Source organism: Desmodus rotundus, chromosome 8 (assembly GCF_022682495.2).
Source record: "Desmodus rotundus isolate HL8 chromosome 8, HLdesRot8A.1, whole genome shotgun sequence".
NCBI classification, from domain to species: Eukaryota; Metazoa; Chordata; class Mammalia; order Chiroptera; family Phyllostomidae; genus Desmodus; species Desmodus rotundus.
Window position 1 is genome coordinate 60517382 of NC_071394.1, and position 23978 is coordinate 60541359.

A 23978-nucleotide genomic window follows, 5' to 3' on the forward strand; every position below is an offset into this window, starting at 1 on the left:
ATATGTAGAATGTTTAAAAAAAAAAGTGAACTATAGAAACAAGGTAGAGATTAGAATGGTGACTACCAGGGGCTGGTAGGGAGGGGAAACGGTATTACTGTACACTTCAAATTCAGGAAGAGAGTAGAGCTTAAGCAGTCTCACCACCATCAAGCACACACACATACAACAACCAAAACATTTGATTTAAAGTTAGAAATTAATGCCTACTCTATTTCAGGTAAAGCTCCGGTTATATGACTTTTTAGTTTTATTTTACCTTATATGTGTTTGTCTAGTTTTATTTTATCTTGTGGAAACCTCAGATAATTTATTTTAAACTTTAATTATACCTGGAAGACTTTTACAATTTTGTTATGGGTTTAACTGTGGTAGAATGTTGTGCATATGAATGTTGAATTTTACCAAGCACAGGGAAGTGGAAAAACATTTCATTTGTCCAGTTTTTCTTGGTAATCCTTGAAAAAGGCTAGAAAAACTATTTCTTTCCATTTTTGTAACTGGCTCCCTCCTCCTCCTTCCACCTCCTTTGTTCACTATCCTGTAGTTTACTTGGGGAGACGGGGTGATCCCACTGCTGCTCCAGCCAGCCTGTGTGACCTGAGCCCCGTGCTGCTTGGTTTCCTGCTCCAGGCTCTACTTTCCCTCCTCCAATTCTTAGACAGGCTGTAGAGAGAGGTGACAGGGAATTCTGAGTTTCTCTTCACATTCCTGCCCCTGAATCTCTACAACACCATGAATACAAGGCTGTGTGCCTAAGTAGGGAGCCCATATGATGCATTGTTCCAGTGGGAGACCTTTTAAAAAATGTTTATTTATTTATTTTTAGAGAGATGGGAAGGGAGGGAGAAAGATAAGGAGAGAAACAATGATGTAAGAAAGAAACATCAATCAGTTGCCTCTTGGAGCTGGAACCTAGGAATGCACCCTGACTGGGAATCCAACCCACCACCTTTCGCTTCGCAGGACAACACCTAACCAAATGAGCCGTACTGGTCAGGGTCCAGGGGGAGACTTTTGATAGTGAGTTGGGGACTAATAATAATGACACCAGGATATCAGGCACAGAATGGCAGTCCCAGGAAAGCTGAGAAGAACAGTGTAGGAGACATCAGCTGAAGGCTTGTGGACGGAAGGGAAACACAGAGCAAGCAACAACTTAAAATTGACTATCACTTACTTACCATCTTCTAGAAAGTCCCTCAGGCCTCTCCCTGCTGTGTGTGGCTTGATTTCGGGGAGGGAGAAGGGACTGATGTGAAAGGGACTTGTGTCTTCTCTGCTCTGCCCAATAGGTGTCCATTAGGTGCATGTGGCAATTTAAATTTAAATAAATTAAAAAATTCAGTTTCCCAGTCACATCAGCCACATTTAAAGTATTCAGTGGCTACTACATTGGCCGGGCATAAATGCAGGCCATTCCTGTCGTCCCAGAAAGTTCAGTGCTGGACGCTCCTCAGATCTCCCTTCCTCCTTTCCTACGTCCAGGTTGTTTTTCCTCCCCAATCTACACCCCCGCCCCCCACAGCCCTGGCCTGGCTGTCCAAATTCCATTGGTTTATTGTGCAAAAAAATTGACCATTCAGGCTTGCCCAAAAGGCCTCTTTTCTTTCCACTAAAAAGAAGTGTTCTAGCTCTCTGAAATGTTTTCCTCAAAACCAAGGACTTGGCTACCTAGAGAAGGGTGGCCCCTCCCTCCTACAAGGCAAAAGTGTCCACAGTCAGGTTAGTGCCTCTAATGTTCTGACACCAAGTTCTGACTGTAGCATTTGTAGGCAGTTTTACTACTTTATCATCATATGGTCAGTAAAGAAGTACAAGAGGTTCTAAGTCAAATCCTTGGTTTATTTGGCTATAAAAAGCAAAGGGAAGAAATGAAAAAAAGAATTACAGCTCAGGCTTAGGCATACTGATTTTTATTTTTTAATATATTTTATTGACTATGCTATTATAGTTGTCCCGTTTTTTTCTCCTCTTTCTCCCCCTCCACTCTGCACCCTCACCCACCAGCAATCCCCCACCTTACTTCATGTCCATGGGTCATACATACAAGTTCTTTGGCTTCTACATTTCCCATACTATTCTCAACCTCCCCCTCTCTATTTTGTACCTATCATTTATGCTTCTTATTCCCTGTACCATTTCCCATATTCTCCCCCCTGCTCATCCCTGCTGATAACCCTCCATGTGATCTCCATGTGTGTGATTCTGTTCCTGTTCTAGTTGTTTGCTTAGGTTTTTTTTTAAGTTCAGTTGTTGGTAGTTGTGAGTTTGTTGTCATTTTACTGTTCATATTTTTGAACTTCTTCAATTTCTTAGAAAAGTCCCTGTAACATTTCATATAGTAAGGGCTTGGTGATGATGAACTCCTTTAACTTTACCTTATCTGGGAAGCACTTTATCTGTCCTTCTATTCTAAATGATAGCTTTGCTGGAGAGAATAATCTTGGATGTAGGTCCCTGCCTTTCATGACTTCGAATACTTCTTTCCAGGCCCTTCTTGCCTGTAAGGTTTCTTTTGAGAAATCAGCTGATAGTCTTATGGGAACTCCTTTGTGGGTAACTCTCTCCTTTTCTCTTGCTGTTTTGAAGTTTCTCTCCTTATCTTTAATCTTGGGTAATGTAATTATGATGTGCCTTGGTGTGTGCTTCCTTGGGTCCCACTTGTTTGGGACTCTCTGAGCTTCCTGGACTTCCTGGAAATCTATTTCCTTGCCACATTGGGGAAATTCTCCTTCGTTATTTGTTCAAATAAGTTTTCAATTTCTTGCTCTTCCTCTTCTCCTTCTGGTACCCCTATGTTGTAATGTTTAAAGTTGTCCTGGAGGTTCCTAAGCCTCTCCTTATTTTTTTCAATTCTTGTTTCTTCATTCTGTTCTGGTTGAATGTTTATTTCTTCCTTCGGGTCCAAATTGTTGTTTTGAGTCCCAATATCCTTCTCAACACTGTTGGGTCCCTGTACATTTTCCTCGATTTCACTTTGAGTAGACTTCACTTCTTCCTCTATTTTGTGAGCTCACCCAACCATTTCTGTGAGCATCCTGATTACCAGTGTTTTGAACTATGCATCTGATAAGTTGGCTCTTTATCACTTAGTTCTCTTTTTGGAGCTTTGATCTGTTCTGTCATTTGGGCCTTTTTATTTTTTTTTGTCTTGGGGGGCCTGTTACATAGTAAGGGGCAGAGCCTTATGTATTCGCCAGGGCGGGGTAAGCCAGGTCACTGCATTGTGATGCTGTATGTGGGGGAGGGGTCTAAGAAGAACAATGCCACTTGCTGGGCTCTTGGCTGGCTTTCAGCCAGGTGCCCCACTACCCACAAGCAAATTGGGCCCTCTGGTGCTGATTCCCAGGTGGGTGGGTTTGTGTACATTCTAGGACCCTGTGGGTCTCTCCAATGAACTCTCCTGTGGTCTGGGAGTCACTCCCACCACCTCAACCCCCACGGGTTTTTTCAGGTAGAGGTTTTGAGGCTTTATTACCCTGAGCTGGAACCCTGGGTTGCTCGGTCTGTCTCATTCCCTAGTTCTTCCTCCTGGTTCATCTGCATGCAAATGTGGAACCACCTGGTCTGCCAGCCACTGCCTTGCCCACCCTGGTCCTCCAAGCTGCTGCCTTGCCTCGAGTCCTCTCCGTCCAGCTGCCTGTCTCAGCCCCTTCTACTGTTCTGGATGAATGTTTCTTCTTTAACTCCTTGGTTGTCAGACTTTCATACAGTTCGATTTTCTGGCAGTCCTGGTTATCTTTTTGTTTTAAATTTTTTGTTGTCCTTCTTTTGGTGTGCAAGGAGGCAAAGTGTATCCACCTATGCCTCCATCTTGCCTGGAAGTCTGCACATTGACTTTTAAATAGAAAACATTTGACTTGTACTGAGAAAGAGTCCGTCTGTCTGCCTGTGGTGAATAATCTTGCTAGATGGTCATGCACACAAATATACTGGAACAGAACTGGCAGATGTGTGGTTTCATTGTTGAAAATAGCTTTTCTATTATCATAAGTAATAATTGCATGTGAAAGTGTTGTGGGTTACATAACAGTTTTATATCATGAGATACGCTAGAAAATAGTTTTATTGCAGAAAATAGTGAACATTCACCTGAGGGAAGAGTTGATTCATCCTGTCTTGGCAGTGCTGAGGGTATACTCGTATGCTTTCAATCCAATTTTTCTAAAGTCCAACTGCATCCAACTGCAAAAGTTCTAGGGCTTAAGCCTCTGCTTTGAGATATTTACTGCTGAGGTTTTTCTCAGAAAATCATTATTCTCCCACTACCACCACGACAAAAGACTTAAAGGGAAGATGCTGCCCTTCATGTTCTCTCTTTGTAACCCAGGACTCCAGGAGAGAGGCCAGGAAGCTGGAAGGGCCCTGGAGGGATTACCCTGGGATGCTATCAGCACATGTCACAGACCAGACACCAGCTAGAGACCGCAGCAAGAGGATGGTCAGTAAGAGTGGCTGACAGTTGCCCAAGGGGAGGGGAGCTGGGTGAAAAGGTGGAGAGACTGAGAAATACAAATGGGTATTTACAGAGTAGTCACAGGGATGTAAGGTACAGCATAGGGAATATATTTAATAATATTGTAATGACCATGTATGGTGCCAGGTGGGTACTGGAAATATCAGGGTGATCACTTCATAAATTCCATAAACGTCTAACCACTATGCTGTACACCTGAAATTAATATAATGTGGAATGTCCACTGTAATTGAAAAATTAGAAAATGAAAAAGAGTATGGTGGGATGATAGCAGTGGAAAGTTGAAAGACCAGATGGAATGACATTGTTCTCAGCAGATGACAGCACATGATTTTGTGGGGCCAGGACTGTCCTTCTTACCATACCCAGGACTAATCATGGCCAAGTGCACAAAGAAAAAGCAGGGGGAGATAACTTGGGTTGACTGGGTTTAATCAGGAACAAAGGAGCTTTGAGAAGATCCTACCATCGTAACAACTGAGTAACTAATGGTGATCCAAATCTGGAAGAATGGCTGGGCTGAGTTAATCATTAAGGAGACTGGGACAAATAGCCAGATACTTGGAAAGGAAAAGGACATTTGACCTTTTCCTATACCAAAATGTTCTAGATAGTAAAAATGATAGTGTAAATAAAAGCTGAATGGAAATATAAGGAAATATTTTCTGATTGAATGTGAGGGGCCTAAGATAATGAAATTTTAAGGAAAAAGAGAGACAGATTTAATGATACAAAGATTTAAAAAATTTGCATGCAAAAATGTCTCATGACTGAATATAAAATGCACATCAATTGGGGAAACTGTTCTAGCAAGTAAGACAGAAGTTTACAACCTAACAATGTAAAAAACTCCTACTAATACATGAGAGCAGGTTAACATCCAAAAGATAAACAGGCAGAGAATATGAACAGACATAGTGTAAAAAGAAATGATCAGTGGTTGACATAGAAAAAATGCTTAATATCATTAGCTAGTATTTAGGAAATATAAACTAAAACAAAATGCCTGTCATTTAGGGAAGACTTAAAACGTGATAACCCTCATTTCAGGAGAACAAATAGCAAGACACTAATTCACTCTGCTGTTTGGAGAGTAAATTGAGTCAAATCATTTGGATAGTAATTTGGCAACCTGTAGCAAGAATTTAGAAGAGATTAAAATTGGAAACAAGCCCTGGCCAGCGTGGCTCAGTTGGCTGGAGAGTGGTCGCGTACACGAAAAGGTTGAGCATAGGAGGCAACCAATCAATGTTTCGCTCTCTCTCCATCTTCTTCTCTCTCTAAAATAAATAGACGTATTTTAAAATGTTTTAAAAAGTTGGAAACCTATGTTTTCCAGATAGGGAAATATTTCAGGATATCGTGTATATCTACATGCTGGGCTATTATACGGCATAAGATGGAGGTATTGGAAAATATTTAATGACATGGGAGAACACAAAGTGACTAAAAGCAGCATGCTGAATTATATATACAGCATGATTGCAACTATGCAAATAAACGTGCATGGAAATGGTTTGAAAAAAATGCATGACTCTACCTGTGCTTATTTTTTTGTCTGTGCTTATTTTTGAGAGTTGGTATTATCAGTGATTTTATTTTCTTTCTACTTGTCTGTACTTTTATAGTGCAGAAAATTCTAAGTTAGAAACATTTGAAAATAGTTTTTGTAGAAAAAAAAATATATATACTTTCAGCTTTACTGTAACTTAATTAATGGCTCCTGCTCTAATGGTTCAAGATGGTGAATGCATTTGTCTCAAGCTATTTGAATAATGACCCTGTTGATGTTTCATTTAATATTTTTTTATTCTTAGTATGTGTCAGGCACCACGTTAAGCACTTAACTCATATGAACTCATTTAGAATTCACGATGCTCAAATAAAGTAGGTCATATTGTTACCCATACTTTATGGAGCAGAAAATTGAGGCACAGAGAGGTTACTTAACACCCCCAAGGTCACACAGCTAGTTAATAGCAGAGATGAGATTTGAATTCAGGCAGTGTTGCTCCAGTGGTCCTACTCTGTATGCTCTATGTGGTTATGTTTAAGAGAATAAATAATCTTGTCCTTCAGGCAAATAATAAAACCTCATAAAAACAAACTAGTATCAAACAAGAGTCATAAATATAAAATGACATTCATGGGTCATGAATATCATCAATGAAATAGAAGACTTAAATTAGATAATCTTTAATATGCCCCTGGGTGTAAATTGTATGATTATATTTATTAGTAAGAAAAACTGACTTTTGTCTACTAGGTAGGAATGTCAATTATTTCCTTTCCCTATTACTTCCTTCCCAACCACACACCTTTTTATTAGAGACTCATCCATGTGACCCCTGACACCACCCCACTACCAGCCCAGTTGATGGATCCAGGAAAGCTATCTCACCCAAACTAGACCAGTGAATCCTGAGTTTGGGATCAGTGTGCCAAGATTCTAGCCCACCCTTGATGGCATGTACCGAGTTCAACGTGGGGCCCTGCTGGCCATTTTCTACCATATGCTGGGGAAGCACAGAGGCAGCTCTGCAAAGTGAGCAGAAAAGAGACTCACAGAAGAGAGAGGACCTGATCCTGAAGCTCCATGGAGGCTGGTTGGGGGGTGGGACTGGACAGGTCGGGGTGTGGTTGTCTGATTTCTAGATCTTGGTTCTAGGACTCCATGAGCACTGGCAATATTATCTGACTGTACCCTCCAACACCCTGTGTCCTTTCAGTACTCCCTTCCTTGTGTTTGTTTGCTTTTTCTAGCTTGAGTGGGATTATTACTTGCTACCAACCATGTAAGATGTGTGCAGCTGGTTTCCAGCGCAGATAGTCCCACAGGCAGAGCTGCTGTGGGACTTGAATGAGATGATCCCATGAAAGAATCAGCATACTGTCTAGCACAGTGGTCTCCAATCTTTTTGACACCAGGGACCAGTTTTGTGGAAGACAATTTTTCTAAGGATTGGGGTGGGCGGGGGATGGCTTTATAGCCTGTTACCAGATGCAGCTTAATTGTCACTTGCCACTCACTGATAGGGTTTTGATATGAGCCTGCAAATAATTGATTTATTATGGTCGCTGTGCAGTCAAACCTCTCTGCTAAGGATAATCTATATTTGCAGCCACTCCCCAGCACTAGCATCACCATCTCAGCTCCACCTCAGGTTATCAGGCATTAGATTTTCATAAGGAGTGTGCAACTTAGATCCCTCGCATGCACGGTTCATAGTAGGGTTTGCTCTCCTATGAGATCTAATGCCACTGCTGATCTGACAGGAGGTGGAGCTCAGGCAGTAATGTGAGTGCTGGGGAGCAGCTGTAAATACATATGAAGCTTCGCTTGCTTCTCAGCCATTCACCTCCTGCTGTGCAACCCAGTTCTTAACAGGCCACAGATCGGTTCTGGCCCATGGCCCAGGGGTTAGGGGCCCTTGTCTAGAACATAGAAGCAAAGTTATCCTATCTTCAGTCCCATTGCATCTCAGGAAAGGTCAAAGGGCTCAGTGTTCCCTGTGCTGAATACAAGGAGATCATAGAGGTTCAATGGCTAGGAGCTGGGCTGAGGCTGGAGGTGGCATGGAAGAAGGCAGTGGGTGTCCAACTGCAAAATCCTCTAGTTCTCAAATTGTCTGAGCTGTAAAACTCTGTCTCCACTGCTCAGTCTATTGATGAAATAATGATGGCCAGGAGTAACCAAGAAAACATTCAGATGTGGTGTATAAGCAATTGACTAAGGTAGGGCGTTCTTATTTTAGAAAAAGTCTTAAGAAATTGGAGAGAAAATTCTGTTATTTGAAGGCACTCATCCTGGACATTTGCGGGTTCCAGCATTTGAGTATTTGGGCTTCCATTTGGGGAATACCCTCTGTGCACAGTGATGTGCTATTTCCAGTAATTCTCACAATAGTCCCTCAACATAGGAATGTCTCTGAACCAGGCAACAGACCATGAGTCATCATCCTCTCCATCCCAGCTAAGCCAGACTAATTCGTTTTCTTCTCTTTCATTATCATTCCCATTATAAAGACAAGACTTATAAAGGTTAAACCACTTGTTGAGTTGCCTACCTCTCAAGAGGCAAAACTTGCTTTCGTGCCCACATCTGTTCCGCAAAGCTTGCTGCCTTTGTTGCACATATCCATGTGCTTGGCTTTTGCAGGCAAATATTTCAGGTTTTAGTGGACATCACCTTGGCCTAGGGAGGGTGTCTAGGATGGCTTGCCACCAGAATGGACATTGCCTTTTCCCTGCCAGGTTGTGTCCACATGCCTGGGACCACTGGGCTAGTGCACAGGGTGAGCAGCTAACATGTTGAGCAGATGTTTCCAGGGGATGGGTTTGAGCTGTGATCATCGGGGCTGAACTCTAGAAGAGAGATGTGCCTTCCGCACGTTTTTAAAGATAGCCTTGAACAGTTGACATGGGGAAGATGTCCATTTGGCTGTAAGTGATTTTTACCATTGTAGGTAAAACCTCAAATCCTCTAACCTCAGTGAGCTCCCTTGGGTATAAGTTAGTTACCCTTTACTTCAATAAACAGCGTCTAAATAGAAGCAGATCACAAAAACTTTTATTACGTGAAAGTCAGACCTCATGGTAATTACCAACTTACAAGTGCATTTAAGTTCATGTGTGTGGACACTGCAGAAGTCAGGCTGGTCTCATGGCAGTCCTGGGCTCTGGCTCGGTCGGCACGTGCCTGTGCAGCCCCAGCTAGAATCGTACACGCAGTGATTACGGGTCAACGAGGACGTCAGACTAGACTACCAACACCAGGTTCATTGTTACAGGAAGCATTACAGACGTGAAACTCCAAAGACCAAAAGACTATTATTAACGTGATTCTTACTATAAACCTTTACTTCTACTTATATTCTTCCATAGGACCAATGTAGCAAGTCCTTGACTCAGGGGGACGGCACCATTTCTATATTTTCACACTTAAATGGGCCACAGAAGCTGTAAGTAAACATGTAGCGGTCCTCCTGACGCCCCCTGCAGGTAGATGCCAGCTGTCCCCTCAGGAAAGTGCAGTTTAGTTTAACTGGTGTGAACATTTTATGTTGTACATCTTCAATCTGACATTTCTCTTCTATTTCAATTAGCACCAGTTTATTTGAAGTATTTTTCCTGGTGTTAAGTATTTAGAAAACAATTTTTTTAAAGCACACACAAAGTCCCAAACAATGGAAAGCAAAAAAAAAAAAAAAATTCAAAAAAGTTGTCTTAGAGAACAGCATTTAGAAAAACGACATCATTTAAACATTTGACAAATCTATATACAATGTGCCAAAAGCTGGCCAGGAGCATGGCTGAGGAACAGTCACTGAAAGGTGTATGAACCTGGACCTCCACAGGCTGTATTTACAGTTGACTAGGGATTCAGAAATGTAGTATCAGAACATCTGAATTTGGCTAAAAATAATATAAAAAGACATTCCGCATGACTTCTAAATGGTAGCAAACATATCCAGTATAACTAAATGTGAGTGCCAGGTTTACAAGTGCATTTCCCAGTATTTTACATACAAACGGTTGAGAAACATTCTCAGTGGACACAGAAGGGAAATAGACTATAGAGAAATGGATTTCTCTATTTCCACATTGTCAGATGAAGGAAAGGAATTTTTTTTCATGTCATGTAATGTGGTAAAGCATTGATTAAGGAGCAAAGATAAATTATTAGTGGAAAAGATTCCATGAACATACAAAATCAACAAGAGGGCTGAAGAAACATGTACATATTCCATATAAACATCCCCCCAAAATGAGTCATCATCTCCATGTAATTTTGAAGAAAGATCAGTAATTTGCTTTGCTAGGAAATATTTTATATTTTCATTTTTTAATTGAATTTATTGGGGTGATATTGGTTAATATAATTATAGGTTTCAGGTGTACCACTCTATAATACATCACCTGTATATTGTATTGTGTTCACCACCTCAAATGACGATGTTTTATTTTTATATTTTGTTTTTTGTAACTATACAACCCAAAGCCTTTGAGGAATATATATTTTTTTAAATAGAGAATTAAACACACCAGATACAGCCCACACTGTTTTTATCCAATGTTACTAGAACACATACCTCTAAGGGCTGGGCACATCTTGTGACAGCCAACATGTCCTTTCTCTGTTTCAGAGGTAAAATATAAACCATTTCCTATTAATTCACCGTAATGGCTGAATTTGTTTAGAGCCTGAAATTTCAATGCACTGTTTGTAAAAATATCAGCTAGAAGAATGTAGATGGGAGTCCTACCTCCCCATAAGAACGTGTTCAAGTTTATCTTGAATAATTTGTGGTTGTGATAAGTCTCTATGAAAAGAATTTACTTGGGTTCAACACAAAATAAACATTACTCTTTGCAAATGCATAGATTGTAACTTTATACATTCATTTACTAACATTAACAACCTTTGTAAGCACTCACTCATCTCCAAATGGTGGCTAAAACTGTATTTCAAAAGATGTCTAAAAATTGGATAGCATTGCCACATTCGTTGTGAATTAGTAGTGCCCAATTACAAGTTAAGGCCTGTCATTTGAAGGCGGGCATCATATAGGAAGGACCCTTCTTTCTCTTCAGTCTGTCTTTCTCCTTTGCTTGTTTTGCAGGCACTACAAAGCAATGTTTCCTACTGACAGCATTTCCACTAACAACCCCATTAAAGATGTTTTAGATTTTCATTTCAATAGTTTAGATTTGGTATAGAAAACAATTTGAAAGATGGCTTAATTTTTAAAAGTAGACTTTTTAAAAGCTTTATCATGAACTAAGGGCAACAGAGGTTCTGTGATAACTGCTGTTTTCTCCACTCTCTAGCCCCTCATTTGAAGAAGACCGTAGGCCACTCGGCCTTGGCATTTGATGATAGTCATGAACCCTTTGGGACCTAGCGATTTCTTCTTATCCTGAGTTCTTCTAAATATATAGGTTTTGATACACAAAACACTTTGGAAACTATACTAGCATCTGGTTATTCCAGAGAGCACATGTTCAAATGGCTGACTGTTGTCTAACCATTAATTATAAAAATAGGGATTTTAGGGTGTATTGTAGGAAAATATTGATAAATGGCATTTTTTTACATATATCATCCACATTCCTGGGTTATTTTACACCCAGGGCATTTTCAGTTATTGAAGTCACAAGTATATTTGGGGGTACTGAGCTCTTCCCTAAAAATCTAACTCTATTCCAAACCTTCCTACCAGTGGTCACGAAGGTTCCCCAAGTAGTTGGGAGACTTCAGAAGGGATTTTCCTATCATCACAGGGCTTGGTCAAATCACAGTCATTGATTTCCAGTTAGCGGAGTCTAGCAAAAAAGAGATTTAAAGAGCAAAGCAAGGGTTTGTAATCTGTAGGAGATGCATCCTTATTTTGGGGTGCGGTGGGGGTAGTTTATGATGAAGCTACACCATTGATCTTGGAGGGTCATTCTAACTTTGGCAGCAGGCACTGGTCCCAAAGATCTTCCTCTTTCCTCTCTGTCCCTCCATCTCTGCTCAAAGCATGGGAGGGAGGCTGCCCCCAGGTAAGGGACAAGGGCTTCACTGTGTGAGCAGATTGGAGCTGCTGCTTTCTAGATCCATGAATATAACATTAAAACAATGACACCCTGCAGGAGCCACTTCCTTTCACATTTTTAAAAATGCTTCCATTTTCATGCTGTGTAATGTGGGCAAAGTGAGGCCTGGGGCAATTAAGGTGAAGCTTACTCCCTTTGCCCTTCCATTCCTGGTCCACATGCAAGGGGCTGGTGGTATGGGACTTGCACAGGGCTTTGAGTCAGAGTGAGAGGACTAGATATCTGCCTGACCTTTATCAATGACTTGGCCAGTCTTTTGTGATGAGTGTGGCGGGCTGCGTGCTGACCTTCCCGCTCTCTGAGTGTACTCCCAAAACTGCTCAGACAGATGGGAATTCTCCCCCAAAGGAAGGGGTGGCCTCACAGACTGAGACTAACACACCAGCCATGTTGACTTTTATCCCCTTAGATCTTATGTAAGAGTGAGAAACCAGCAGCCCCAGAAGCAAATTGTATAATCTGGGACCTTGGGAGAAGAACATACATAATAACAGCACAATAACAGAGGGATGTGTCACCAGTGAATGCCAGGTAGCTGCCAGGATGGGGACTGTTCTCTGTTCTCAAAGCTCAGCTTCTCCTGAGTGTTGGTTTTCCTCTTTAGTTAGAAGAAAATAGATGAGTAACTTTTTAAAACAGAAAATGTCACTTTAGTGACAGCTCACTTTGCCTTCACCAGGAGTTGCTACTTGGTATTCTCACTAATTTTCTGAATTAAAAATTCAGAGTAGAGAATTGCCCTCTAAGTGAATGTAGTACATGGGCCTCTGATTTCAAAAGTTTGCCTTTAGCCACTTGGTTTTTATGCAGCCCTTACATCGACACCTATCTTTGCTAACCAGAAGAATTCCGAAGAGGATTTTTGCTTTTGAGAAAACAGCCATCACCTTACTCTAACGTAGGTCTTTGTGTTACTGATTCAGTTTACAAAAAGTTTCATAAGCTCACTCTACCTTTGGATAGGTGGAGGAGGGGGGCCTGCATTTAAGTAGACTTGGGAATTAATTTTGAACAGTTTCATAATACAAATGAAGGCAATCTTTTCTTTGGAAGGTGGCAGTTAAATACATGGATGGCACCCAATAAGAAAGAATATTTTTTAAAAAACAAGGACTACAACTTAAGTACTGAGTTCATGATTTCCACCTTCTTTCAGATCTGTCATTACCTCCTCTTGGAGGGGTAGCTTTTTTCTTGTTCCCTGCAGTTTGCGTCCTTCTACGTCCTGCTACTGTCACAGCGCTGGTGCCACCACTGTACAACGGGCTTCTTTTCCAGCAGAGGAAGAAAGGGCCCCCCCTCTGTCCTGCTCTAGCTCTGTATTATTGCTTTAGAAATATTTATCAAAAAGCCTGTTAATGACGTAGGTGATGGGCAGGAATGGTTTAGGTCCCTTCCAGCTCCCCGTGAGTGTTTTTTCTTGTACTCAAGATGTGAAAACTGTAAACTAATGCAGAAGGGTGGCGGGAAATCCATTCAAGTATCAGACCACCTTGGCCCCCCTCACAATGACAGAAATCTCAGGCATCACCAGAGCTATTACATTGCATTCGTATTTAAACATGGCTCAACCAGATTCCCAGGTGTTTCCAACTTGGAGTTAACATTACTCATTGATGTGATCCCTGCACACTGTAAATCTGAGCTGTTTTAAAATTTCCTGGCATCAATTTAAGTTTACATGGATAACAAATGTTGAATGTTAGCAGCAAAATAACTTTTCCCAAGGAATCTAAACTGTTATTCGTGTTAGCTACTCAACTCCTATAATGACCACCCACATGGTTGGAACCTAGGAGATGCAGGATGGCGCTGCCCTAGCCCTAGTTTTCATTTGGAGATCATTCGCTTGTTTTTAACAATGTGAGTGAATGGGCTCTTCTATACTGAGAAACTGGATTGGAAGAATGGGTTGAGAACACGGTGGGTCACTGGGTTTTCTCAGGTCTGGATTTTTTCTGGAAGAGTAAGGTCTGAGCTTCAGTGGGCCCTTGCCCTTGAACTTGCAGGCAGGCATGAGGCTGACTCCCAGGTTCAAGATCATTCCAGGTTAGCCTTGGAGGTGGGTGATAGTGACCCTAAATATCCCTGTTCTCCATTTGGTTCTTAGGAAGTTCAAATAACACAATGCGTCTGACAGAGACATACCTTATTATAAATGTGATTGTTCCAACACATCACATTTAGGGTTCTGGTGTGAGATACAGCCTAAAATCACTTAGTACATCCATCCATCCAAATGAAGGAAGTGATGTCTACTCTTTTTCATGATACATTTATTCCTATTTTGTCTTTGTCTTCAGATAAAGTTGTGAAGGTTTTCTGTGTGGAAAAATTCCATTCTGAGGTCAGTGGACACTCTAAAATACCCAAATACCTACCAGTTTTTCAGCAAGGATTTTGCTATCCTATAGGTGAAAGCACAGAAATATTATCCAGGGACAAAAGTCACAAGGCAGGAAGGAGGGGAAGGAGTGTAGAGGGGTTGGCAAAGGGCTTCAGCTATGTGTGCTGTCTTACACTCTGGGGGCTCACAGCTGCCTTCTCTGAAGGCACAAGGCTGCTCCTTGCCAGTGCCTCGTCACAGTGGTCACGGCAGTGGAAACACGAAGAAAGTTGGATTACAGTTACCCGATACTCGGGGCACGGCCGGGGCATACCTCAAGAGAGCAGAGTGAGAGCTGGGTGAGACTTCAGTATGTTTTGGTCAGAGCCAAGGCTAGTTTGAGGACATTATACTTCTATATTCAAGTCTTCCATGAGAATGACTTGTGGGGAGAACTGACCTCTTTCCCTTCCTTGGTTTTAGTTGTCCAGATGGTGCCATGGTGAGTGTGGGGGGTGCAGGGGGTGGCTGATGGCTGTGGAATGTGAACTTTGTGTTCCCCAATAGCTGGATCTGGTGGCCAAAGGCTACACCTGCCCACACACAGGTTCCTTTGGTCTGCACAGTGTTGGCCAAGAATCTTAGTTGTCAACACTTAAATGTCAGGTAAAATCATATTGCCAAGTCAGAAGATCTAGCCTCCCTGGGCCTGATTTCTACATGGCTGTGATTGTCTATGGCTGGGTCCCCTCTTCAAAGGGGACATGTTTTTTTCTTGTTCACCATGATTGCCACCATTCTCTAGCATCCATATTTTGCCTGATCTGAATCATTCATTCACAACCCATCTGGGCCTTCTAAAGTATCTGCTCTATACCACTAGGAAGCTTCTACTTAGAAAGGAAGCACTGCCCTGGCCGGGGTGGCTCAGTAGATTGAGTGCCAGCCTGCAAACCAAAGGGTCGCCAGTTCGATTTCCAGTCAGGGCACATGCCTGGGTTGTGGGCCAGGTTAGGTCCCCAGTGGGGGTGCATGAGAGACAACCACACATTGATGTTTCTCTCCTTCTCTTTCTCCCTCCCTCTCCATCAGTCTAAAATAAAAAAATAATAATACCTAAAAATAAGTGGAGCAAGACTCACTTGGTTCAAAACCATTCAGCAATGAATGCTTCTTGGGAACTTTAATGCTAACAACAGGGATATTCCAGGGGAAGGGACATAGAGATTTTCAGACTGCCTCATCTCAAGGACCAGGAGGCGGGGCTGTATAGTCATTCCCTAACTCCATGCATTTCTAGTCCTCATGTGTACAGATTCGAAAGCCCATTTGAAGGCAAGGTCTGAGTGACCCTCTGACAACCTCATAGGAGTTGCCCAGTGGTGACATGACCATCGTATCTTAGCTTTTCTTCTGATGTTATCTGCATACTTGGTTAATGGGTCCAGCTTTTGAATGAGTAAAGTCTTAGAAAGACAAGATGCTTTCTCGCTTTAACAGTGAGTGGGATAAAAAAAAAAAAAAAACAAAAATGAACTACAGCACTGTGAATGGTCCGGCAAAGCTCAGAATTACTTGTGTAGTTACTAAACTCTCCCTGGGTGCCTTCCTCATTTCCCAGCTCTTGGGAATACTGTGACTTTCCGATCCCAACCAGGCATGTCTGAATTCTTCTGGTGAAAAAAATCGATCACTTGTTCTGATAAGGAAATGTAAGTTTAGCTGAAGAGAATATTATTTTAAACAGCACTGACCACCGAAGAATTCTACCTTTGGGCTTATTTTCCATGATTTTAGAAATTTCTACCAAATGATGCTTGCTAGTTAAATGCAGGTTTGTGGTTCTGGTAGGTCAATTGGTAACTTGTGTGTGTGGCAGAATCTATCATTTTACACTAAAAAATTTATAACAATATTTCTCCCATTACTTATAAGCATGTCTATTGACTTCTTCTAGATTTAAGATACATAAGACGATTCTTAAAGTGTCTTTCCCCCCCACAATACTTTGAAACTGTTAATGATAAAAGGAGTAGCTGTTGCCATCTTGATTTTCTGGTATTAATCTTTCCATCTGATCTACATTTCCACCCCTCACTGCAGAGGGTTAACTGAAAAGATATGCACCAAAACGCTTGCTTAAAAGAGGCATAGCCCTTTGTTTGGAGAGCAAGAATTGCTTATAATTTTAACACTTCCTGTCCAGTAAAAGACTGTCTTTTAAAAACTAAGCTACAATGTATAAAACCAAGGTCAGTTCTCAGAAAATGTTCATGTTTTTTTGTGATTACAAAACACTGCATCCTGTAAAATATCTCTAGTTCTGTTAACTGGAGAAGTTAAGTACTAATGCTTATTATAAAAGTGGTATGTCTCTTAGAATTGTAGAAGCCTAAGCAGTGTATTTCTTGTCTTATTTGGAAAATTAAGTTATAATTGTTATTGTATTTCAGATTACATTCCAATATAACACATTACCATTGTGATTCTCAGACCCGCAAGAGAAGTTATAAAATATGAGATAGTCATAAAAAAAGGATCTATTTACAAATCAAGACCACAAGTAAAAGTCCCATTTTGATTGCTGGTCCTATGATAGATACACTTTTTAAAGCATCTAGACCAGTGATTTTCAAACAGTGTGTCACAAGAATTTTTAAAACATGCAATACCACTGTTTAGTTAGGGGCACTGACCTCTTCTCTCTTAGATTGTCAAATAAACAAAAAAATGACAACAGCCAGCACAACAATAGGTGTCTGGTGTGAATGAATCAAAATTATACCTTTTTTTTCAGATAGGCAAAAAATAGAACTATATTTTTGGTGTGCCAGAAAATTTTAGTAATTAGTTTATGTGTTCCATGAGATGAAAAAGGTTGAAAATCACTGATCTAGACCAGCAGTCCCCAAACTTTTTGGCACCAGTGACTGCTTTTTCCACAGATGGGGCTGTGGGGGAGGGTAAAGAGGGGGGGGTGGCAGGAGACAGGAAGGGGAGCTCAGGGGAGCTTAGCTCGTGGCCCTGTTTCTAATAGGCCACAGACGGGTACCAGTCCATAGCCCAGGGTTGGGGAGCCGTAATCTAAACCATTGGATATGGGCTCAAAGTCAGTCACAATGAAATACATTTTATACTTTCTTGCTGTATTGATGATACAATTGGTACCCCAAAGTGCTGATTTCATTTTATTTTCTGACTTGTGGTTCAACTAGTTACAATAGAAAAAGACAAAAGAAACAGTTTCCATAGGGAGGAACCCTCAGGGAGGATCCCCACAGGTATAAGGAGCAGGAACAGGGTCAGCGTCCATGGCCAGGAGCGTTATTTTCTTAGAAGAAATGAAATTTGCAGTTGCCCCTGGTGCCCAGAACATTTTCCAAAATGATCCACACCCCCATCCATACCCGAGAATCCTGCCGTGTTTCCACTCACTTGGGTGCACAGATTCTTCCGGGTGCTCACCCAGGTCACTGCTACAGTTGAAGTGGTCAAGAGAAATTTTACAGGGTCATGAGAAAAAGCAGCACCTTGTCCAGAAGAGTCCATGGAAGTTTGCTCCTTAACTCGCTATCACAGCTTTAACGCTTCGCCCCTGGGAGCTTCTGCTCATAGCTAAGAACTCTGGTGAACTAAGAACCCATCAGTGATGAGAGGAAGGAATGCCAAGGCTACATAGTCACAATTACATTCTGAGAAAGCCTTCCATGAGTCTGTGGACACCCACCCGGGATGGTACCTGTGGTCCACACACCAGGCTTTAACCACAGCTCAGCCACAGAGAAACAGCTCTTCTCATAAAGCAGCCCCCAGCCCCAGAAAAGTTGGTCCCATCTAGTTCGTGTAACTTTGTCTTGAAATAACATCATGTTCATGAAAAAAAATTTTTTTTTCTGACTAGAAGACTCTGGAGATAATGTCTTTCTAATATTAAGCTCCTCCAGTTCTATTTTTCACATACCCTTTAATTTTCCCTGAGGAAATGAATATTATTTATAGTATTTTGCTACTATTCTCAAGGCATTCTGTTCTAAATGTACAAGTCTTTCCACTTTTCTCTAAACATTCTCAAGTGAAAGCTGTGCTTTCGTTTCCAATGAAGTCTGCTGAAGAAGGCAGTGGGCTGCTCCCACAGGTGTGGACACCTGATTTCTGCCCACTGCAGATGGCTGCTCCCCCAGCGGGGCCCAAGGACAGCCACCAGTGGCTGATCAGCACTAAGGGGTGGGAGTCAGGTACCCATGGGCCTCTTGTGTTTCTTCTTGGTTCTTCCACACTCTTGTTACTTTCTCCAAGTTGTCACGCTGCATCCTACAACTTGGGTGCATGTCCCTTGGGAAGGACTAAGGCAGGGGTGTCCAACCTTTTGGCGTCTCTGGGCCACACTGGAAGAAGAAAAGTTGTCTTGGTCCACACATTAAATACATTGCGACACGTAATCACAAAAAATCTCATAATGTTTTAAATAAATTTACAATTTTGTGTTGGGTCGCATTCATAGCCATCCTGGGCCACATGCAGCCCACGGGCCATGGGTTGGGCACCCCTGGACTAAGGCTTCAACCTACTTCCTGATGACTCTCTCTCTCTAACTATGCAGTTATGTGGAGATTACCTGTCCATCTCTATGAAATGCCTTCTTTGGAGAGAGGTGAGAAATGTTTTCTGAAGGAAGGAGTATCAAGGGAGAGAAAAGTCAATGCTGCGACGAGCCTTATTTAGAAATACTTTGGGACCAGAATCCACTGCATTGCATTCCTGTTGCAGAAAGGTCTCTGAGGCCCCTGTGATGGATGGGGCTCCAGTTCAGCAGCCAGCATGCTGTGGGACACCCCTTCCCATCCACCACCTTCTTCCCTCCACCAAGTGAGAGAACATAGAAGAGCATGGTACCCCAGAGATGGCATAAATAAATGTTGGGCTTAATTTGGCACTTTGTTTAGTTCCAAAGGATAACAAAATAGCTTTATATTAAAAAAATTTAGCTTTTACAATCAGTGTTGTATATTGCAATTCATAGCTTGCTGGCCCCCTGGTTACTACATGCCTTCGTACCGGGGAGAGAGAGGTGTCTGTATGGTCAGGGAGGAGCCCCCACGTGGCGGGAAACTGGGGAGAGTACATGTAAAGAAGGTGTTGGAAAGGCAAAGAACTCCCAGGGAAGGGCATGCAGCTCTACCTTCTGCTCATACCTGTGCATTTGGCTAAAATCCAGGCAGAGCTCAGAACTACTCATGTCCCATGTCTCTGCAGGACAGCCACACAGCCTGGTCCCAAGGTTGCTCCACAGCAAAGGTCTCTCCCTCCTTGTGTCTAAAAGTTCTCTGTGTGTTGGGAGGATAAATTCAGCACCTCATCATGTTAATCATTTTTGATTAGTGAGATAATCCAAGGATCAAGAGCCAGGGAACTTTACTGAAGAGAAAAACCTCTGCTCCAGGGTTGTACCCCAACTACCACTTAAGTCCATGGTGAACCTGCTCAAATGGGTGATCAGCCCTGGACTCACTGGGCACTCCACCTACAGCTCAGGGCCCTGGCACCAGGCCAGAGCCCCGTCTCACAGCGGGCGGTGCCTGCAAGTGAAGCATCAGGTCACCGGGGAGGAGAAAAGACATGCTAGGGCAGAGGATGCAAAAACATTTCTCTACTTTAAGAAAATGCCCTTTCTTGGCTATCCGCATAAATACTAAACATACATTACAGCTGATGCCATGGCGAGTGCTGATAGAGCATCGTGATGTGAAATTAAATAAAGCTCTTTTTCTGTTCTCTCAGAATAAGTGTTTTTACAGAAAAAATAAATGAAGGAGGAAAATAGGATCTCTTCTAGGGAATAATGTTTAAAAAGTCATATGAGAATTTAAAAAAGACAAGTTGCCAAAATATAACCACATAGATTATGGATATTACAATACAGAATTATATATATATACATATATATATATTTCTGTTATCACTAGATGACTTCTTTCTACTCTTTAAACAAAGGTGTATGTACAATCTCTAGATGTATATTAAACTTTCCTCTGTGCAACCTTCTTTAACATCCCCATGGCTAACCCTAGGCTCCCATCCTGCACAGTGCATCCTATAAGGTGCTTGTACTTCCTTGTGCAGGTATAGGAGAGATAGCTCTCTAGCAGGGCAATTGAGAGGAGGGTAGGAATTTATAGGGCTTGACAACTAACCCCCTCTCCCCAAACCACCACCACAAAAACCAACCAACCAATCAGGTGAGAAAGCCTAATAAGCAGAACACAGCACAAGCCCTCCTACTAAATCAAGAGCATCCTACACCAACATGCATTCTCCTTTCGGTGTTCTCTATGTTCCCTTCTGAGCCAAATTCTTAATGAATAGCTTCACTATTTTTACAAGAAAAATAAAGGTTTGGATCTTCCCTTTACCCATAAAATATTTAGATTATTCATGACCCCATCTCCCAGACACACTAAAGCATGAAACCTGCCCAAGTGCATGCAGACTGGAGGTTGGTTTGTTGACCTCACGTGGCTTTCTGAACAGGTGGAGACGTGGAGGCTGTGCTCTGCATTTAAAGCAAATCTGCAGGGACAGTTTGAGTTCTTGACGTTTCTCGGACCAGACAGTGAGGAGTTTTGAGGGAAAGCTCGATGACCCATAGACCCGGCAATGACTGTCAGACATGTGGTGACACGCAGATTTCAGCTGCGGTTCACATCACATCCCTGAAAGAAGTCAGGCTTACCCAGAGGGCTCCACGCACCAGTTCTGGATTGAGTTGAGCAGGCAGAGGAGGAGCTGCTTGGGGAAGGGCCTCTTACAGATCTCAGGAAGACTTCTAGGTGTTTCCCATCGGTGACAGCTGGATGTCCTGAGCTCAGCTTGGAGCTGAAGTCTGCTGGTGAGTTCAGTCAACCTCTTTTTGAGTTTCCACCATCTTGGACCCTGCAAGCCCACAGCTCTACCATTTCGGGGCCATTCTTCAAAACAAAACAAAACAAAACAAAAGAGAAAAACATGGAGAAGATACCCAGAGTGCTGCCCCAAGAAGTCAAATGGAAACTGGGAAAAGACTATTCACACAAAAGTGGGTATTGTTCTTTGTACAAATGCTACAGAATCACATGTAGCTTTTTTGTGTGTCAACCCCCCCAACCCCCTCCCCCCCGGAAATGGTATTTTTCAGAGAGCTTATCAAAATATGCTTCCTTTATAGGTAAAATGGGCTTTGTTGATTCCATTGCTACGGAAGTCCACAGTTTTCAGACCTAGACACATAATAAAGCAAACTGACTTTCCTTTTCACACACACACAAAATTAGTAACAGCTGCTCTAGGCGGGTCTCCGAACAGACCAGTGACTGTGTGACTTATTTTTTGCTGTAATTCCACCAAGGTTCCTGGAAGTGTTTTCCCGGGCTCCAGATGTGTTTTGTTTAGAAGGAAGAGTGCTTTCCCAAAAGCTGCAGCGGGAGGCGAAGGTAGGGTGACCCGTGGTGGCTGGGATCCGGTGGCTGTGACCCGATTACTGATGTCTCTCAGGTCCCTCAGTCCAGGAAGCGCTGGCAAGCCTTCTTCCAGCGGCAGGCCGTGCACCACAGGTCTCGGTTCTCCATGCCATATACCTTCCGGCATTTCTTGCCCTCTCCCCGAGGCTTCCTGCAGACGTGTGAGGACAGCATGGTCAGTGGGAGGAACTCAATGGGCATTCCACTGAGGGCTCAAAATCCCTCAAAAAATGGAGAAAAGAAGCTAGGAAACACAGCAGAGCTCTCTCCAGGTCAGGCTTTCACATATGTTTGGTGATTTCCCTGCCACTGCCCAGGGCTGCTACAATTGGCTTCTCTAACTCTTAAGCTTCTACTTGTCCACTTGTGGACATGATATGGGCCATCTGCACAACACTAAGTTAAACACGCACACTGAGACCAGCAGAGAGCATTACTGTTTCAAAATTTTAAAGATGTGCTTTCAAGTGCTCTCTTTCCTCAAGTGTCTAGCATCCCGGTTAAGGGAATCCCAGGAGGTGCTCCTTGGTCTGGATTAGAAACTCTATTTTGTAGTTAATTTAATACAGCAGTTAATGCAACATGGCTTTAAGTAGACCCAATAATCACCATGGCTTATTCTGTAGCAAAACTTACTGCAAACTGTTACAACAACAACAAAAACCCAACACATTTTCCCTCATAGTTAATGGATTGGGAAAACCATGGGAACAAAAGAAAGTGTGTCTCATCCATTATAGGGGAATTTTATGGAAGGTCTTATCTCTGGTTTCTCTTTCTTTATTTCAGTTCTATGTTTCAGTTAATTCCCGGGAGATGAGGAGTTTCATACCTTAGGCTGACCATCCCCCTGGGTGGGGAGGACAAGACCGTGTGACTGTGCTGTCTCTGCTCTCCTGTGCCCACAGGATGGTGATGTGTTGGTGACACCTGGTGAGGACATGGAAAACAAAGTTGATGGGGTGTGTTCTCTATACCATACCTTTATTTAGCTTTGCGATGTGGGCGGTGGTCCTTCACCACTAGAAATGGAGGTGAGGTGTTTCCTTCACAGAGACCACATGTTAAAATGGATGGGGGGATGCTCACAGCAGAATTTAAAAGCATCTCCAACAGATGAGACCCAATAGCAATTAATACCTTAAAAATCTTCATGACTTCACATGTGTGCATTCTAATTTGCCTATAGTAACATATTTTCATTTGAATAATGTTTTATACCATAAAGGATACTCCTATTCCAAGTACCATGATTTCTCTTTTAAAGAAGAAAAGAAGCGGAGAACCAAGATGGCGGCATAGGTAGACACACTGCGCCTCCTCTCACAACCAGAACTGACAGAATATCGAACAGCAAGTAAGTCCGACACCAAGGAGATAAAAAATAAACATTCATCCAGACCGGTAGGAGGGGCGGAGATGGGCAGCAGGGGCGGAGAGGACTTGCATTGCTGTGGCAGGACCGAGAGTGGCAGAGTGTGGGACCAACAGGGCAGGCAGTCTGACTACTAGCAGACCCTGCGGCCCCACATTCTCTCACAGATACACCGGGACGGATGGCGGGGAGCGAAGCAGACTGTGTAACCCAGGGCTCCAGCGCGGGGAAATAAAGCCTCAAACCTCTGATTGAAAACACCCGTGGGGGTTGGGGTGGCAGCAGGAGAAACTCCCAGCCTCACAGGAGAGGTTGTTGGAGACACCCACAGGGGCCTAGTGCGTGCACAAGCCCACCCATTTGGGAACGAGCACCAGAGAGGCCCAATTTGATTGTGGGTAGCAGAGGGAGTGACTGAAATCTGGTGGAGAGTGGAGCAAGTGCCATTGCTCCCTCTCAGACCCCTCCCCCACGTACAGCATCACAGCTCAGCAACCTGCGTTACCCCACCCCAGGGAACACCTAAGGCTCCGCCCCTTTAAGTAACAAGCACCAAGACAAAAAAAAAAAAAAAAGGCCCAAATGACAGAACACTTCAAAGCTCCAGAAATAATTCAACTAAGCAGCGAACAGATAGCCAACCTATCAGATGCACAGTTCAAAACACTGGTAATCAGGAAGCTCACAGAATTGGTTGAATTTGGT

General features: G+C 42.6%; 1 protein-coding gene across 8 annotated transcripts in view; it reads right to left on the bottom strand.

The window, feature by feature from the left end:
* Nucleotides 1–17239: 17239 nt before the first annotated feature.
* Nucleotides 17240–23978, bottom strand: part of ZNF704 (zinc finger protein 704) — a 161079-nt gene continuing 154340 nt past the window's right edge. For 3 of the 8 annotated variants that reach the window (XM_053929536.2, XM_053929534.2, XM_053929537.2), the window contains exons 8-9: nt 22731–22828; nt 17240–22049 (exon numbers count right to left, since the gene is read on the bottom strand). In XM_053929536.2, the coding sequence (XP_053785511.1) occupies nt 21938–22049; nt 22731–22828 (210 nt within the window). In that variant the 3' untranslated portion in view covers nt 17240–21937. The remainder of the gene's footprint in view (nt 22050–22730; nt 22829–23978) is intronic. The other 5 variants (XR_008427476.2, XR_008427475.2, XR_008427473.2 and 2 more) reach the window with 5 other exon arrangements.